At 39.9% G+C, this 15700-nt stretch overlaps 1 protein-coding gene across 1 annotated transcript in view; it reads left to right on the forward strand.

Moving 5' to 3' along the window:
• The first annotated feature begins 231 nt into the window (after positions 1 to 231).
• Positions 232 to 15700, forward strand: part of RARB (retinoic acid receptor beta) — a 396214-nt gene continuing 380745 nt past the window's right edge. Inside the window, exon 1 of the mRNA XM_077760724.1 lies at positions 232 to 409. Coding sequence (XP_077616850.1) covers positions 232 to 409 — 178 coding nt within the window. The remainder of the gene's footprint in view (positions 410 to 15700) is intronic.

Raw genomic sequence — 15700 nt, forward strand, 5'->3', positions numbered from 1 at the left:
GAGAAGCTGAACAAAAAAGGCATCCTCCCTGTAATCAATACAGCAAAATGAGAGGTGGAGAAACCGTGTTGGGAAGAAGCAAGGTGGTCATACGTTGAACTGGTTTGCCTTTGCCCCAGAAGACAGCTCACGCTCAACCTTTGCCCTGAATTTACCTCCGTTGCTTTGGTTCAAGACCTGGAGTGATGTGTTCCCGCCCCAGAGCACCTCTCGTCCTGTGAGGCCTGAGACATGACCACCAGTAGCCACGCACGTCCTGTCCCGGCAGTGGGTGGACACATGACTCACTATCCAGCCACACCCTACCCCTTACTCTTTCCACCGGTCATTGGGGGACTCTCCCTGCCTCCTCTCCATGGCCTTCATGGTCACCCTCCACCAAGTGGGTGCAGCACTCCATCACCGGCAAGTAAGTACCACTGACACTTGCTCTTTTCTCTTGCTTGGTTGGCTTAATGGACATGAGAACACAGGATGGTTCATATCCAAGGTGAGTTTTTATTTTGTTGGGTTTTGGTTTCTCTCGGTCTGGAATTCTGTTGTAGTTCTATAGCAGAAATATAATTTGAAACTTGATAAATGGTGCAGTTTAGAGTTTGGTCCTTTCAAAGCTATGTTGTATTTTGCTCTCTTTCATAAAACATAAACAAAAAGTAATCGACAGATATGACCAACACTCTTGAAGAAATTGGCCAGTTGCTAAAAAATGCGAACAGTGAATTAGAAGATGATACTGTAAAAATCATATGATAATCCTGATTGTAACATAAATTTTGGCTTCATCTTCTTTGAATCTCTAGCTCCTTTCCTGGGTACAGACCATATCTTTAATTATTTAACTTATATCACATAAGATTTTGTGAGTGTCTTTGTCCACTTTTGATTCTGTACTAAGCTGTTTCTTACCTCTGTCCTAGAATGTTGGGTATAAAGTACTATAAAATAAAAATAGAGGTAGACTTCTTCAAGACTGATATGAATTAGTTATAGAAAGCATCCATTGTGTGTGTGTGTGTGTGTGTGTGTGTGTGTGTGTTTAATATTCTGCCGGTTTAAGGACAATCAGTGGTAGCCAGTGAGGTCTTGCCCAACCAACTGAGAAATAGCACCTTCTCCAGGTTCTTTCATAGCTCAACAAGAGCTCTTGAGAGCTCTACCAGGTGATTATTTCACATCTTGTTGTTTTTTAAGAAGGTCCTCCAAATACTGGCTTGGTACGTAAAGGTTTCTCTTGTGAAGTATTGCCTGCATTGTTTTGGTATTGTGGTCTTTGTGCCTTCACTTCTTCCTTCTGCTACATTTTTAGCTTCCTGGGAGCAAGGAGGTTGCTCTACCTAACTGGGAGTCCTCAGCAAATAGTACAGTACCTTCAAGAATAGTTGAGATGTGTAGATAGTCTGGATGTTTGAGTAGACAGCTGGATGGAGGGACAGAATTTTACTATAGGGATGTTGACTACAATCACAGTTTTATCACGGCTAGTATATACTGACTGGTTTCCCTTCCTGGAATGACCTGAGGATAATTCTTCCATTCTGTCTGTTGGCCAGAATGTGTGACCAATAACGTCTTATAAATTGCTTGTTACCGTTCTTCCATGTGTCTCAAGTTCAAATGGAAAGTAGATATAGCCAAAGTAATTGCTTTGCTGTCAGGAGAAATAGAAAAAGTGCCTGTATTCAAAATATCCTGCTGACCCCAAGTGCCAATTCAAACCCTGTTCACCCACATGCAAATGATAAAATGAAGTTGCTTTCAGCTAACACATGAAGGAGTCTGACTAAATGATTGTTAAAGCTATTAAAATTTCACCCAGCAATGGGGCGCCTGGGTGGCTTAGTTGGTTAAGCGTCCGACTTTCGCTTAGGTCATGATCTCCGGTTTGTGGGTTCGAGCCCCGCGTCGGGCTCTGTGCTGACTGCCAGCTCAGAGCCTTGAGCCTGTTTTAGAGTCTGTATCTCCCTCTCTCTCTGACCCTCCCCTGCTCACGCTGTCTCTCTTTCTCCTAGAAATAAATAAAAATATTTAAAAAAAATTTCACGCAGCAGTGTCTGTATCTAATTCCGTAGCTCAGCCAGTCTGACATGATAGCACATTCTATGTATTTCTTTCCTCAGATCACAAGTATATTTTGTAGATGTAGCCAGTAAGTTAAGACGGTATTACTCCTATCCTGAGTGATCTAATCTTGCAGATGGCAAACACTGAGACAGCTGTAGCCCCGAGGTCCCAGCAACTTTGGGCTTCTTTAGGTACTTATTTTAAAGGAAGGACAGAGGATAATAAGATCTTTATGCTGAATTAGCATCCATGAACACTTGAACACACTTTCAATATACAAATCCCTCACCCATCTGCTTGCAGATATTTTTAAGTCTAAGAATTCTATAGAGCAGTGCTTGGCAAACTACAGCCTGTGGGCCAAATCCAGCCTGCCATCTGTTTTTATAAATAAAGTTTTATTGGAACAGAGCCACATTCATTTGTTTACATATTGTCTATGGCTGCTTTCATGCTACAGTGTTAGACACCAGATAGCCCACAAATCCTAAAATATTTACTATGTTGCCCTTTACAGAAAAAGTCTTCTGACCCATGCCATGGAGATTAAGAAGATTGGGCTAGGAGTCAAGTCTCCCGAATGTAGTCAGGCTCTGTTCTCTAACTGTTGATGTTTGATCTTCTCATTCTTTGCTCCATTCTGAGTCTTGGTGGCTGGACTTGTACCTGAATAAGCTGGGTTAGATCACATCTCAGACTCCTTTCACCTCTAAATACAAGGTTATTTTTTTTCATTTCACGGTACTACTAAGGGACTAGATGCCCTCGCTACCAGTTTGAGCCATAATACAATTGCCATTTTTCTAGACCAAAATTGGTCACATATTGGCAATTTTATATGATTCAACCTTTGGAAGTGGAGATCCTGCAGTTCAGTAAAGGGAGGGGGGTGTAAATAATCGCAATTTTTTTCTGAGGGCTTTGGGGAGAGGATGGTGAGTGACTTGTACATTGGAAGGTGGCTGGAGAAGTGGCAGAAAAAGTAAGAGATACTGAAAGTTCAAGCTGGAAACTTCAAAACTGGCTAACTTTGTACTCTGGCTAATGTCTTATTTCATTCTTTCTTGCTACAGACCAAGCACATGAAAGCTGCTCAGATAAAAATCATTAAAAGAAGCCACTGTTAACTTGCAGTCTGCTTGTTGGCCCTTAGACAGACAGTTGTCTTTGTCTTTGTTACAGCCTGGGGTATAGAAAGACTGGGAACAGGGGTAAAGTCTTAAAAGTTCAATGCAGACTTTCTCGTGGCTAAAATTAAACGTCAAGTTTTATTCCTGCATTGAAGTTACTTGAAGTCTCAGTAACTAGCAAAACACATGCTTGGGTGGAAAAGCCAGCTAATCTGGAATGCGGGTTGGAGAATGACTCCATCAAGAGGATCCTGTCGTTGAACTATGGGATTTGCCGATGTTTCTTTCATAACCTCTACACCTCTAGGCTCTGCAGCTCATCCAGAAAGAATAAATTTCCCTGCCCTTGGGACAAGGTCCTTTCAGCACCGTGTAATTGTGAAGGCTCAAGAACCTTCTACTTCAAAATCTAGCGAGACTAATTTCCATAGCAGCTACTGATATCACACCCATTCTGACACTGCCGCCATTCACTTCTGATTTCTCTGGTCAGCCTGGTCTCCTAGGCCAGAGCCTGAACTCTGCACATTAACCTCTTCCTTCCTGTAGGACGCATGGCCACTTCCCACATATTAAGCTGTCCTTGACCTATCGTGTCCTTTACAGTCATTTAGCCTCCGTGGATTTTTCTTTCATCAACTGTGAACCATGTTTATTTATTTATTTTTTATTTTTTTAATGTTTTTATTTATTTCTGAGAGAGAGAGAGAGATAGACAGCATGAGCAGGGGAGGGTCAAGGAGAGAGGGAGACACAGAATCTGAAGCAGGCTCCAGGCTCTGGGCTAGCTGTCAGCACAGAGCCCGACGTGGGGCTTGAACTCACAAACTGTGAGATCATGACCTGAGCCGAAGTTGGTCGGATGCTTAACCGACTAAGCCACCCAGGTGGCTCAAACCATGTTTATTTAAAGTCTTTATGTTGTTTATTGTAATGTAATGTAATTTTTTATTACATTACATTATTATAATTGTAATTACTGTAATGTAATTAATATTGTTGTAATGTAATTTATTATAATGTAATTTAGTGTAAAGAATGTTGATGTGTTTTATAGTAATAATATTCAAATCCTTTAAGGATACTGGTGGGGTGTGAATTAGAAAGGAAAGTTGTTCCATAAAGGGGTGAATTCAGATCATCTCCCAGGCTTTTTCCACCTCTGGCGGGTGTGGATTCTATATATTAGAGCTCCAGTTTTCTCCTGGTCCTCAGGCCCTTTACAACCAAACAACCCTTCTTTCCTTGATTTGTGACAGTTTTGGACTCTGTCATGCAGCATGGAGTGCCTGGCCGTTGGTATGACTGTTTGCGGCCGCTTATAATTCTGAGGGAAAGATGTGGCCACCTCTTAGAAATTCTGCTCTCCAGAACTTCCTAACCTAAAGGAAAATAAATATGTGTGGGAGACAAGTGAACTTAAAACATTTCCTATACGTGCATGGCCTTGTCTTTGTATTCTGACATAAATTTTAGCGTTTTGAAGGCTCTATGAGGTTAGAAATCAGGCGTATTAGAAATGAGAGTTAAGTAATAAAACTACCATCACATGGTATTGAGCACCATGTGTTTAATCCACTGAGTATTTAATGTATGTCATTCTTAATCTTTTTTTCTTTTTGCAAGTTTGTTTGTTTTGAGAGGGAGAGGAAGAATCCCAGCAGCCCAGAGCCCGACACAGGGCTTCGACTCACAGACCACGAGATCATGACCTGCGCCAAAACCAGGAGTCAGACACTTAACCAACTGAGCCACCCAGGTGCTCCTTAATCTTTTTTAATAGCCTCCTGAGATCTCCATTAGCGGCAGATGAAGAATGTGTGGCTTAGAAAAAGTAAAGAGCTCACACAGCTAGTTAATGTTGGCACCATATTCCGTGCCCCAAATCTCAGGGGTCCCTGAGCGAATGTCCTTCCCACTGGGTTGGGTAACAGGGCCATCTTAGCTTCCCACAACTCCACCGCAGGTGTCTCTTTTCCCTGATGCTGCGAGGAGTTTTGGGAGATGGACATTTAAAGTATTTTACAACCTCTTTAGTTCCACCCATTACTGTGGAAGCGGTTGTCACCTTTCACCAACATGAGGAACCGAGGGTGGGTCCCAGTGTCAGGAAGTCACTGTGGACACCTCTGCTCAGCTCTATTCTGCAGACACAGAGCCTGATCGCCTCCAGGCAAGCATGACTCCCAACAGGAAGAAAGCCTGATATACTATGCCAGGCAACACTCAAAATTTAATGTTCCACAGCTCTCTGTGAAAATTGGACAACTGTCCGTCTGTCTCTCTTTATGTTCTTTTCATGGTTGCTTGTTCTGTTTTATTGCCACACATGTGCTTTTTTATAGGTTGTTGTAAGCTGGAAAATATTATTAACAGTTTTGGCTTCAGAGACTCTCTCAAAATGATCTCCGCTTAACTCCAGAATCTTAAAATGAGAGCTCTTTTCCCTGTTTCCTTCATGATCAGAAAGCACTGTCCTGTCAAAATCACAAAATAGGGAATATAGGGTATTCACTTAAAAAAAAAAAAGACCCAGCCTTTCAGAGAGACAGACTGTGACGCTCAGAGTTCCTAACGACGGGACATGAAGTTAGTATTCTTCCTATATCTTTTCTTAAACTAAGAGAAACCATGATACCCAGCTTGTCTAAAGCAAGGCATTTGGCCAGGTTGGAATTCTATATTGCATGTTAAAGACAATTAACCCATAGGTGCTGACAGTGTTTTAAATACATGTAGAATGATGGTAACTAAAACCGACTTGTTAGTTCTTATTATCCAGCAACCTTTGCTCTTTGGTGTTATCTTCTTTCTACAGTATGTTATATTTGTCCTTAAAAATATACAATGACCCCGTTGGACAAGATCGCCCCTAGTTTTAAGAGGTCTGGGGCTTTGTATATTGTGAGCATTGGAAATACAATAGTATGGTCCACATACCTGTATTCTAAACCTTTTTCTAAACTAGATAAAAATAAGGTGAAAGAAAGTAAAAGAAACTTGTTAAGAATTTGAGTAACCAGAGTATAACAGTTTTGCTCATTTCATCTACATTTGGTCATTGAGTAACCCTAAATTTTTGAGGCTTAGGGAGGTCAAAGGGTTTTACCTGAATGTTTCAGAAACAGTTTATGTTTGGGTCATGATCCAACACTTTTTGCAGTCTTGAAGAGGCCTATAGCCACATATGTAATATGTAAGAGTGTGTTCCTTAAAGGTGGACAGATATTGATTACTTGAATGCAATGCCTCTCTCCCCCCATAATAGAGGAATCTTTGTGTTCTCTTCTTGATGTCTTTACAATTTCCCCAGACTCTGGTCGAGTACAACATGTAATCCTTTGACTAGTTCTAATGAGGAGCTGGGTTCATTCTGTTTGTTGAACTTTACCCCAAAGGGATCAAGAATCTGTGAACATGAATTAGAGACAAAAAGATTATTGTTCAATTCCGTCAAATTAACTACAATGCCCAAAGGAGAATCTCAACTCTGGAAGTGCATCCTTGAATAGAAATAGGCCCTCAGTCCACAGAGGCGATCATAAAAACAGGAACGGATTTTCCTCTGACTTACTCTTACCAGTGATTGTTCCTAAAGAGAACATGTTTGAAAGAATATATGCCCAAAAAAGTCCCCCAAAAAATGGAGAAAAGAGGGAGATTAATGATTTAGACTCCATATTAGATTCCTTTAGATATACTGTTTATTAGATAGTTAAACAAGAGACATTTTTAAAGAGCATTTTTGACCTTAGGAAAATGGAGTCTCTGAAAATTGGAATCACCATTCTAGCTCTGAGTTGGCTATGAGATATGAGATTTTCCATGTGTTCCATATTTCGATCTTGATGAATTCATCAATCTACGGCTCCTGTATGTTTCAGATAAACTCTTTTGGTCCTACTGTTGAAAAACTTACTCATATAACCTTGAGTGGCAAGAGATTAACCTCCATGTAGGTAGATGAACATGAAGACAGGTGGAATTACCATGGATGGCTGCCCCCTGGGCCATCTTCACAATGGATCGCAAGCAGTATCATAGAAGCTCTGGTGATATATCTTGTGGAATCAAAGTGATACAGTTCCTCCTCTGTCTTTGTTTCACAGTTTTTCTATTTTGGCTCCCTCCAACATCTGAATGGTGTTTTGGTCATTTAAATGGGAGAGAGAGAGAAGGGGGGAGGGGATTTAAATGGGAAGGAAAGAAGAGAAAAGGAAGGAGGAAACTAGACAGATAGGAGAAAGACGTAGACTCTTACCCTGTTACGTGATCTCCAGGCCACCTCCAAGAACTTGAGGCCACTAGACCAACCACTGGCTGGTGGTACCATCAGTGTTCTTAATTTTTTTTTTTTTTTTACTTTGCCATGAGAATAAGATTTAAAAGAGCTGTCACCTCCCTCTCCTTCTCTCTGCCCCTCCTCTGCTCGTGTGCACTCACTCTCTCTGTCAAAAATAAATGTATAAATTTAAAAAAAATTTCTAATGTGGGTGTGGCACTTGTGTGGCTCAGTCCATTAAATATCTGACTCTTGATTTTGTCTTGGATCATGATCTCATGGTTCATGAGATCAAGACACATGTTGGTCTCCCCATTGACAGCATGGAACCTGCTTGGGATTCTCTCTGTCCCTTCCTTGCTCAGACTCTCTCTGGCTCTGGCTCTCTCTCAAAAATAATTTTTTTAAATTAACAGTAAATAAAGGTGCCTGGGTGGCTCAGTCAGTTAAACGTCTGACTTCGGCTCAGGTCATGATCTCATGTTCATGGGTTCGAGCCCCGCGTCAGGCTCTGTGCTGACAGCTGAGAGCCTGGAGCCTGCTTCGGATTCTGTGTCTCCCTCTCTGCCCTTCCCCCACTCATGCTCTGTCTGTCTCTCAAAAAATAAAACATTTAAAAAAAATAAAAGAGCTGTCACTTATGTAGTGTGCTACATACATTACCTCTGTCTACCACCTGGAAGAGAAATAAAGAAACAAAGACTGAGCTAACCAACTTTCCTAAGGTTGCTCAGAAAAAAATGACGGGACTGGGTTTGAATTCTTCTTGCTCTGACCAGTCTCTTCTTTTCACCTGTCTATGTTATATGTGGATGCTGAGGCATGGAAAGGTTTTTGAAACACTCTATCTGTCTTTAAGGATCTTGCACTCCTACGGGGAAATCATTATCACCTAAAACCATTTAGATCTAAAACTCTGTTCTCTGCTCTCTAAGGTGTTAGGTTTCATCAAGCTTGTAACACCCCCTCCCACCCATGTACCTGCTGTGCATATGTTAATTTGCGATACATGTCCCTTTCTGCTGTCTTTAGTTGCTTTCACAGTTTTCCCTCCCCTTCTCCCATGTTACCCTGATGCCTGGCCCACAGTGGAAACTCATTTACCGTTCATAGAATGACCAAATGAGTGGTTCTTGCTGATGGGAGATTTTGACAATTTGTGGATGTCCTTTTGATTGGCAGCACTATAGGCATTTAGGGGGCAGGGGCTATGAGGCTGAACTCCCTGCACTGTGCGCAATAGTTGCAAATAATAACTACCTCACACCTTCATTGACTTCCCACCATCCCACCAGACGTTTATGTTAAGAACCCTCCCTCCCAAATAAATTATGATTAACTGAACTTAGCCGTAACTCATTTTTACATATAAATGCAAACTATTATATGCATTTAATGCACCGTGCATTATTTAGAACCATAATTGCTGTGCAGATGGAGGGAAGGCTGAACTTTATTCAGTTTGGAATGTTTCTAAGGGATGCCTGGGTGGCTCAGTCGGTTAAGCGTCTGACTTTGGCTCAGGTCATGATCTCGTGGTTCATGAATTTGAGTCCTGCATGAGGCTCTGCACTAGCAGTGTGGAACCTGCTTGGGATTCTCTGTCTCTTCCTCTCTCTCTGCTCCTCCACACTTAATGTGTGCTCTAAATAAATAAAGGAACAAACAAACTTTTAAGAAACATGTAAAAAGGAATGTTTCTCAGAGTCATTTGACATTTTAGATAATCGTGTCACTAATGACATGGTATTCTTCATAATAGACTTACTAATACCACATGTATTTATCAATCTGCATTTGTGGGTAAAATATCACTGTAATTCTGCATATTGGGGCAAGCGTCTTACCACTTCTTTATGCCTGGATATTTGCACTTTGATAGCTATTATTTTATTATAAATTACTTTGCATTCATCCTTCATATTATAGTCAGGGCCATATATTGATTTCTTGGAAATTCTCCAGGTGGACCATATTATCTATGGCTTTCATTTTGAAATAGTAAAGCAGGTGTTATAAAATATGTTATTAAAAGAAGCATTACATTCAGCATCTTGAAGATTACTGGAATGAGCGGATGGATGGATGCATACATGAATGAATGAGTGAAAAATAATTAACAATGTCAACTAAACTGCTTTGAACATAAATGTTCTAGCCATTAAGAGGAAATTTATAAGGGACGTGGACAGGAAAAGGTTTGTAAAACCAAATCCAATGATTATGCCAGGCAGGGGGCACTGGGCATGGCCCTGAGGAAAGCCATGTGCAGAAAAACCATGGACAGTAGGAAAGTGCTTGAAGTTTCCCATCTTGGAAGGCATGTGGGGTTGGCAAGGAACCATCCAGCACTTGCCTCTATTTCTTGATGTGTAAACAGTGTCTCCAAGGTGTACAAAGGAATCACATGTGCTCTTATTCATGAATTTACTCTTTATTTAACACATATGTGTTAGGTATTTGGAGTAGGCATCTTAGAGTGTCTCTGATGGTTTGCTGGGTAAATTTATCCAGGTAAATGGTTCTTTCTTGTGTGTCATGTCAGATCCTCTACCTCCAAGAGCTGCTCAACATCACTAGTCACTGGGGAAATGCAAATCAAAACAATAGTGAACTAGCACCTCATATCTTTCAGAATGGCTAAAATAAAAATCATAACAAATCACCAGTATTGGCAGCAACTGGATGTGGAGCAAAGGGAACCCTTGTGCACTGTTGATGGGAATGCAAACTGGTACAGCCACTGTGGAAAACACTATGAAGGCTCCTCAAAAACTTAAAAAGAGAATTCCCATACCATTATCATATGGGTGATTCCACTGGTGGGCATTTACCCAAAGAAAATGTAGACACTAATTCTGAAAGATAAGTGCACCCCTGTGTTTATTGCAGCATTATTTATAATGGCCAAGATATGGAAGCAACCCAAGGGTCCATCTATAGATGAATGGATAAAGATGTAGTGTGTATGTACACACACAGGGAGGAATATTATTATTAAAGTATAAAAAAGAATGAAATGTTGCCATTTCAACAACATGGATTGATTTAGAGGGTATAATACTAAGTGAAATAAATCTGTCAGAAAGACCATTGCGATTTCACTCATATGTGAAACTTAAGCAAACAAAGAAAAAAGGAGACCAAAAACAGACTTAAATATAGAGAACAAACTTGTGGTTTCTAGAGACAAAGGGGGAGGAGGAGAATGAAATAGGAATGGGATTAAGAGTACACTTATTGTGATGGACATAGAGTAATAGAATTTTTGAATCATTATATTGTATACCTGAAACTACTGTAATACAGTATTAATTATACTTGAACAAAAAAAAAATTCTACCTCCTCTGCACCGCATGCTAGGATTTATGAGAACAAATTGACTGAACTTTTATAGATTGAATGTCATATCCGATAAGCTGTTGAAGTCTTAACCCTCAGTATCCATGAATGTAACTTTACTTTTAGAAATAGAATCTTCTCAGATGATCAAGTTAAGATGAAGTCGTTAGAGTGGGTCCTAATACAGTATGACTATGTCCTTATGAAGAGGGGAAATTTGGACACAGAAATGGAGGTCGGGAGAGCGTGCAGTGTGAAGGTTCGTGTTAGGCTTCCACAAGATGAGGACAGCTAAAGATTGCCAGCGAAGAGCAGAAATTAGGGAGTGTCATGGAATAGATGTTCCCTCACAGTCCTCAGAAGGAAACAAGCCTGCTTGGCACTTGGGATACTTATCGCATCCAGAGCTATTTGCGGTCCTTTGTTATTACCAGCCCTAGAAAAGCAATAAGGACTAATTTGGAACTATATCTTCCTTCCACTGAAGAAGGAAAAATCGCGCTCTCTTTTGATCTCTCCCTCCTCCTTAAGTTTCTAGCTATTTAGCTATTTTCTCATAATTTGATGCTCATGATAACTCTTTTTCTGCATTATGTGGTTGGCTTAGACTAATAAATTATATTTCAGGAAAGTATTTAGTTTTGCCTTTATAGCCAATCTCCCTTGATTCTGGTGGTTACAAGTCCATGGTCATGAATCACGGTGATTACTTTTTTTTTTTTTTTTAATGAGTGTCTCTCTTGGGGCATCTGGATGGCTCAGTTAGGCGTCTGACTTCGGCTCAGGTCATGATCTCACAGCATGAGTTCAAGCCCCACATCAGGCTCTGTGCTGAACAGCTCACTTTGGGTTCTCTGTCTCCCTCTCTCTCTGCCCCTCTCCAGTGCACGTGCGCTCTCTCTCTCTCTCTCTGTCTCTCAAAAAGAAATAAACATTAAAAACTTTTTTTAAAAAAATGAGTGTCTCTCTGATCCTCTGGCTTTATTTGGGTCCTATCCTTGGATGCTAAACTCCTACCCTCTTTCTTGACCTTTCCGTGTCTTCTTTAATATCTATTCTGCTCTTAATTTTCATCCTTTTGCCTCATGACTCTACTTACTCATCACTGTTAGATTGGAGCCTGTGGGACTCTCCAGAGGAATCCGTCACATTGCAAATTCATATTTCAAGTCCAGTCACTGCGAGGTCTTTGGTGGCAATGATATTATTCTAATTATTGGTTGTTTATTATCTCAGATATTATGCTCTTGGCTCATCCGGCAGCCTCTGGCACCTTCCGTTCTGTGCTCCTTGATTTTATAGTTACAAGTAGTTTTGCCATATGGTTAGTTCGTTCTGTGTCTTGGTCTTTACATCTACCCCCATTGGTTCTCTATATCTGGGATTTTTTTAGTTGCTTATGGCCAGAATCCTTTTAAAATATTTTGGAAGCCACCTAAGCTGGTACCACGTACAAACTTAAGGATCGTGGGCCTTACTAAACCCTGCCCGGGTTCACTTTGCCTTCACTGAAGCGGGTGAGTCACCTTATATAATAAGATAAATTTAATAATATGAAAATCCACATATATAGAGTTATATTTTTCAATTTGTTAAAATCCCCACAAGTCATTTTATTGGTGAAAATGACTCCTTTCCAGTGAGAGTACATATTTTTAATGATTTGGCTGAGATATTTTGCCAAATGCCCAGAGGCTTTGCAAATATTTGGACAAAATAAAATTCTAGAGAGTTTGGGGAACAAGAGCAGTGATTATCTGTGACCCTGTGGGCACTAATGACAACAGTGAATTGTGTAGCTATCATTTTGGGGTGAGTTGCAAAATGTAGCACCAGTGAGAGGTGCCGCCCTTAACCTTGAGGAGCTTACAGTCAGAGACGCGCACGCTAATTAAGAAATGTTCATCCTGTTCAACCAAAAATAGTGTAATGCTATAATTTTCAGGGAGTGCAGGAGAGGAGTCTAAAAACGGGGCAAGACAGGTTACAATCTTCAGACCCCAACCTGGGTCCTTGAACATATTTTTTAACCTCTGTGTACCTCAGTTTCCTCACCTGTAAAATAAGGATAGTGAAAGTACTCAAAGGGTTATGATGAGATCTCCATCAGTTAATGTGTGTAAACTTGTCCAGCACTATACTACTACAAGTGCTTATACTATTTATAACAGTGCTGTAACAGTAAAAGCCCTAGAAATAGCGGCAGTCATTATTATTAGCTGCAGTCAGAAGCTGTCCAGTCATAAGCAAAAGCTTTGCTATCATAGGGACTGACAGCCTCACAACTGTTTCCAAAATGTAAAGGTTGTTCTACACACACACGTATTTTTCCATATTTCTTACAAGTCTGTATCAGGCATATGGAAGTTTTCACTCCACAGAATATATACGCTGCCAAGATTTCCCTTTAAACCAGAATTCTCTAGGAGGTGATTTTGCATTTGGGTATTGGAAAGGACTCTTTTGCCTGAGTAACCATGGCCTGCTGAATAATTTTGTATTTATCCCCAAGAGGCCACATCCAAGAAATACGTGTGTGCTTGAGGTTATCTTTGACACATGAGCTCTTCTCAGAGTCAGGTAACTTAGGCAATAGCTGAACTTTCCTGTCTTCCCAGGGCCTGCAAGCTCTTTAGGTCCTTTGTCTTTAGAAACCATCTCTAACAATGCTTGATTGAATTTAGTGATGTGTATAATAAGGTACATTTCTGAAGCATTATAGTTTGGCTTCTATTAATATCAAGCTACTCTCAAATTAATTGCGTAATGGTTATAAAGTTGGCCAATCCAAAAACACATACTTAAAGAAAAAAGTTAATCTTGACATTTCATAAAGGGAATAGCATGTTAATGATGACCATATGCTTAAAAAGAAAGCCACCCTTCAGTATACTTAGTAAACCTCTTTTATCAGAATGGCTTAAAGGAATATTTTACAAAACAGGGATTAGGGATTTCCATGAAATCTGATGGAAACCTTTGAAACATCAAGTGACCTTCACCCCATCCTTGACTCTTGCTCTGACCTATAGGCAGTTTTGGGATTTCTTTCTTTTTCCACACACACACACACACACACACACACACACACACACACACACACACACACATCTTATTCCAGAACCAAAGCCAGAATAAAGCAAAGGATGCAGATAGCACTATCGATAAACATTTTGTTCAATTCTGAATCCCTAATGGGTCAGGTAAATACTGCTGCAAAGGCTAACATCTTCTTTAGTACTGGCCACAACTTCCCAATCTCTGCTTTGAGGACAGAAAACAGAGATATTTGTCCAGTATTGGGCAAACAGAGAAGTACTATGGAGTAACAGAACAAGACAAGGCTTGACACCAGAAGTCCAGCAGTCTCACTGCAAACGCAACGGGCAAAGACAGAATGTGTAAAGAACGTGTACGAATCAGAAGAAAAAGACCAGTAATTAAGAAAATACAATTCAAGGCCACCTTGGATGCCATCTTATATCCATAAAAGTTACATGAAGTAAGTGTGGTGACGTTACCAAGTGTTGGAGAGAATGTCAGTCAGTAGATACCCTGAGATAGATTGCCAGTGAGAAGCTAAACTTCTGTCATCATCTTGGAAATGGTTCACATTATCCTAGAATGTTGAAATACACAGATTTCCTATGATCAAGAAGTTCGTCTTCTAGATAACTATCCTAAAGAAGCTCTTTAATATGAATACCAAGATTCATGTTGAAGAAAGTTTGTGTTAGTGCTGTTTGGAAAATGTAAAAAAATTGGATACCAACCAAATATTTATGAACACATGGAAAAATTACAGTGGCACAGGCATTAAAGTCAATAGTGTGCCTCATGGAAAATGAAGTTACAGGCAGCAACATGCATAGATCATAGAAACATAGCAGAGAGTTAAGCACGACTTTTGGTGACATGTAGGAACTTAACATTTTTATAAATTCAAAAGAAATATTTTTTGAAAGATACGTGTAACACAATTGTACATTAAGAAGTCGAGGGAATAATAAAGACCAAATTCAAGGTAGTAGATACCTTCTAGAGGTTAAACAAAATAGATAAGTGGATGGGACCGAGAAGGAGTAACAGAGGTGATTGAGTTCTAATTATTCAATATTTAGTGATAAGTTTTATCCCACATACACATATGTTTATTTTTGTAGTTGTTAAATGTACTTTAAGAAGATAAGCTATCACTCTATCCATTACTTGCTAGAACCAGAAGACAGGAATCATAGAGAAAAATGGCAGTACCCTTCAACAGAAAAGTCACATTCTGGGAGGAAAAAAAAAAAAAAGGCAAATAGGCAGTGAAAATATTTGTTTTCTTTTTTATTTGAGTCTTTTTTCTTAATATAATTTATTGTCAAATTGATTTCCATACAACACCCAGTGCTCATTCCAAGTGCTCTCCTCGATGCCCACACCCACTTTTCCCTCTCCCCTACCTCCCCATCAACCCTCAGTTTGTTCTCTGTATTTAAGTAATTGTACAAGCGCAGATTAAAAGTGAGATGCGAAGTAAGATTTTATTTCTTACTTAGGAGAAGGCAAAGATTTGAAAGAAGGATCCCATTGTTATTCAGACTATATAGAGAAAAGAACACTCGGTACAGCCTTGATGGTGAGAATGAAAATTGATATGTCCTTTCTATGGAATAATTTTACAGGAAATGACAGGGGCCTTAAAATATTCATACTGACGGCTTTGCGTTTTTGCTCCTGTGAATTTATTTGTGAGAAGTAAATGTTTTAGTGTGCTTGAGGAAAGAGGTATTAGCACAGACTTGTTTAATTAAAAAAATTAAAAAGCTGGAGACAACATTCCTCATTAATAAGAAGTGATTGATTAAAATAGAGGGTGAAAATAATAAGCAGACCTCT

The sequence above is a fragment of the Crocuta crocuta genome, unplaced genomic scaffold, assembly GCF_008692635.1.
Source record: "Crocuta crocuta isolate KB4526 unplaced genomic scaffold, BGI_CrCroc_1.0 scaffold253, whole genome shotgun sequence".
Taxonomy (NCBI): domain Eukaryota; kingdom Metazoa; phylum Chordata; class Mammalia; order Carnivora; family Hyaenidae; genus Crocuta; species Crocuta crocuta.